This window comes from Panthera uncia, chromosome X (assembly GCF_023721935.1).
Source record: "Panthera uncia isolate 11264 chromosome X, Puncia_PCG_1.0, whole genome shotgun sequence".
Lineage (NCBI taxonomy): Eukaryota > Metazoa > Chordata > Mammalia > Carnivora > Felidae > Panthera > Panthera uncia.
Window position 1 is genome coordinate 798,349 of NC_064817.1, and position 3,374 is coordinate 801,722.

Below are 3,374 nucleotides of genomic sequence, written 5' to 3' on the forward strand. Positions count from 1 at the left end.
CCAGGCCTAACGTGGGCCATGGGACGCGGTTTCTGGAGGCCCTTTGTGGGCTGGGGTTTTCTTAGCACAAGTTGCTACAGCACAGCACTTGAGGGTGAGCGAGGAGGGGGCATACTGTTTTCAACCCCTCCCACTGCCTGGGCTGCCGGAAGAACGCCCCCCTCTCCCTGGCACACTCAGCTGAAAACAAACCACCAGAGTCTCTCTCTCTCTGTCCCGTTTTTTATGGTTTTGCAGAATGCCCGACATGAAACATAATTGCAAATATTCGGCTGTGCAAAAGAAAATAGTGCTTAAGTACAAATGGAGACATGATTCTTTTTTAAATAAATACTTAAACACAACTAAGGTCCCACAAGCACCTGGACTCTAAGGTCTGTGGCCGAGCTGCCTGCCTGCCTGCGGACTCGTGAAGACAGACGTCCTCCTTCCCCTCCCCCCCAATCAATACATGGAATCTGGTGCCAATGGTCGATCACAATGAGCCCCTTTAGAACCTGCCCCAGGCCTCTAGAGGCGATCTGGCCGGGGCCGGGACCCTGGAATTTCTCGAAGATCACTGGTCCGTAACAGTTACAAGTATTCTACAGAATCCCCTGGGTGCCTGCGTCCGGGGGAGGGGAGCCTAGAGGACTTTCTTCAGCTCGTCGTACAGCACGAGCACAAAGGCGCCCCCCATGCCCCGCAGGACGTTGGACCACGCACCCTTGAAGAAGGCTTTGCCCCCTTCGTCTTTGAAGATCTTCCGCCAGCAGTCGAGGGTCCCCTTGTACATGATGTCGGCTGTAAGAGAGAGATGACACTTACTGGGAGGTTACTGTGAAGAGGACGTTACGGGAACCACGAAAGGCACGTGGCAGGCAGCGAAACCAGCTGCCGCGACCCGGGGGACGTGGTTCCTCGTCAGGGAGAAAAGGGAGGCAGCGCACACCCGTGGCCCCAGCTCACAGCCCTGCCGGCCCACTGTCGGGGTCGAGGAGGAATGCGGAACTCAGGCCCCACCCCCACCTCGGGAACCATTCGAGGCCCTTGGCCACTCGGGAGACCAGGGACCGAGCAGGTACCCGGGGGTCAAGGGCTGGCGGGACAAGAGCAGAAGAGCAGCGCCCTTCAGCACGGCCTCCCGTGCCCGCGAAGCCGGCACACTTTGGAACCAGACGCTGCCCCAAGCGGTGTGGGAAGCGGCTCACGTGAGGAACCCGAGCCCCTTAAAGGCTGCGACCAGGACGCCCTTCCCGCCAGGAAGGGTTTCTCGGACTTTGTCGTCCGGCCACCAGAACGGACACACGATACCTCCTTTGCGCCCCGACTGCATCATCATGCGCCTCCGCACGGTGTCGAAGGGGTAGGAGACCACGCCCGCCACGGCCGTCACCGTCTGCGCGATCATCCAGCTCACCACGATGTGGGTGTTCTTGGGGTCCGGGAGCATGCCTGCGGGGTCAGCAGCCGACGTTAGGCCTAGTGCTGCCCGCCCTGCCCCCTCGAGGGGTTCCCAGCAACGGGTCACGGAGACCAGATATCAGACGGGCTCGGCCACAGAGCCTGGACGGGGAGGGGGGTGGGCGTGCTGAAGCCTCGTGCAGGCCACGGTACAGTCCCAGAGACCCATGCTTAGTGCCTGAGAGTGACTTCCCTCTACAGCAGGGGCCGGACGAACCTTGGAAGTGATCATGCCAGACAGCGCGAGGCTATCCTTTTTTTGGACCTTTATTTTTGAGACAGCCCGAGTGGGGACGCAGGCCCTGAACCCACGAACCGTGACATCACGACCTGAGCTGAAGTCAGACGCTCAACCGACTGAGCCCTCCAGGCGCCCCAACGCGAGGCTGCTCTGTTGCAAAGACCCCCAAACCTTGATGACAGCTGCTCTCAGCTTGCTTTCAGGGTGTGATCTGTGAGCCCCTGAAACTCACAGAGGAGCCCCAATGCCTAGCAGGTAGAAATCGAGCTGTACTGAGGCAGAGCGTCTTAAAAAAAAAAAAACAAAACAAAAGTTAAAAAGTGAAAGTAAGGTCATCGAAGCGGGCTGGGCCCTAAGCAGCAGGACGGACATCCTTGTAAGAAAAAAGCGAGGGACGACCTTGCTGGCTCAGTCAATTACGTGTCTTGAATTCGGCTCAGATCATGATCTCAGGGTCTGGGGGTTCGAACCCAGGGTGCTGGGCTCTGTGCTCACAGCGCAGAACCTGCTTGACATCCTGTCTGTCCCTCCCCAAATAAGTAAGTAAACTTTAAAAAATTTTTAAAAACGTGAAATCTCAACGCACAGAAAGGTCACATAAGAACACACTGGCAGAACCACCCTCTACACACCCAAGAAGCCAGCAGAACATCAACAACTGTGAAACCTCCCTGGTCCCTCGCCCCCCCCCCCCCCCCCCCGCCCCCCCATCTGAAGCACACTGGGCACTCAGCGGACCTCTGCGTCTGAACCACCCCGATCCCTCGCCGGCCGGGCCCACGCGCTTACCCTTGGCCGTGTCGTACACGCCGAAGTAGGCCGCCCGGTAGATGATGATGCCCTGCACCGACACGTTGAAGCCCTGGTACAGGCCGCGGATGCCGTCAGACTTGGTGATCTTGACCAGGCAGTCTCCCAGGCCCTTGAACTCCCGCTCGGTGCCCGACTTGCCCACGTCGGCGGCCAGACGGGTCCTGGCGAAATCCAGCGGGTACACGAAGCACAGCGACGTGGCTCCGGCCGCCCCGCCCGACGCCAGGTTGCCGGCGAAGTACCTCCAGAACTGCGTGTGCTTGTCCACGCCCCCCAGGAAGATCTGCTTGTACTTATCCTTGAAGGCGAAGTTGAGCGCTTGCGTGGGGAAGTAGCGGATGACGTTGGCCAGGTTGCCCCTCCAGAAGGACAGGACGCCCTGCTCCTTGGGGATGCGCACGATGCAGTCCACGATGCCCTTGTACTGCTTGTCGGCGGCGATCTGCTTGCTGGCGTGCTGCACCTGCAGGACGGGCGGGCGCGCGCTGGCAACAGGGCCCCAGGACAAGCGCGCCCCCGAGCGGCGCCGGGCCGCCCCCACTCCCGCTCCCGGCGGCAGAAGCCGCTCCACGGGAACGACTCTTCCGTCACCCGCCCCCAACCCCCAGCCCCCGGGCGCACGCGCGCCACTGCCCTCCCGGCGCGGACCGCGCCTGCGCGCCCGCGGGCCCGCCCCCACGCCTGCAGCAGCGCCCACGTGACCCCGCGCGCCCGGCCCGGCCCCGGAACCCGGCGGCGCGCGGACAAAGCGGCGCGGCCTCGCACTTCCGGCGCCCGCCCGACTGCAGGCTCCGCTGCACGCGGCCCGCCGGGCCTGATGCCGTCTCCCCGCTCCCGGACCCCGGGCCCGGCACCGGGCGCACGCCGACCCCCCCCC

The 3,374-nt window shown here is 62.2% G+C and overlaps 1 protein-coding gene across 1 annotated transcript; it reads right to left on the reverse strand.

The window, feature by feature from the left end:
• Positions 1–208: 208 nt before the first annotated feature.
• Positions 209–3,368, reverse strand: SLC25A6 (solute carrier family 25 member 6; the record flags this gene model as incomplete). Its single annotated transcript, XM_049644871.1, has 3 exons — positions 209–783; positions 1,294–1,434; positions 2,474–3,368. Coding segments are annotated over 3 exons (1,194 nt in total), but the record flags the coding sequence as incomplete, so codon positions are not given.
• Positions 3,369–3,374: the final 6 nt, after the last annotated feature.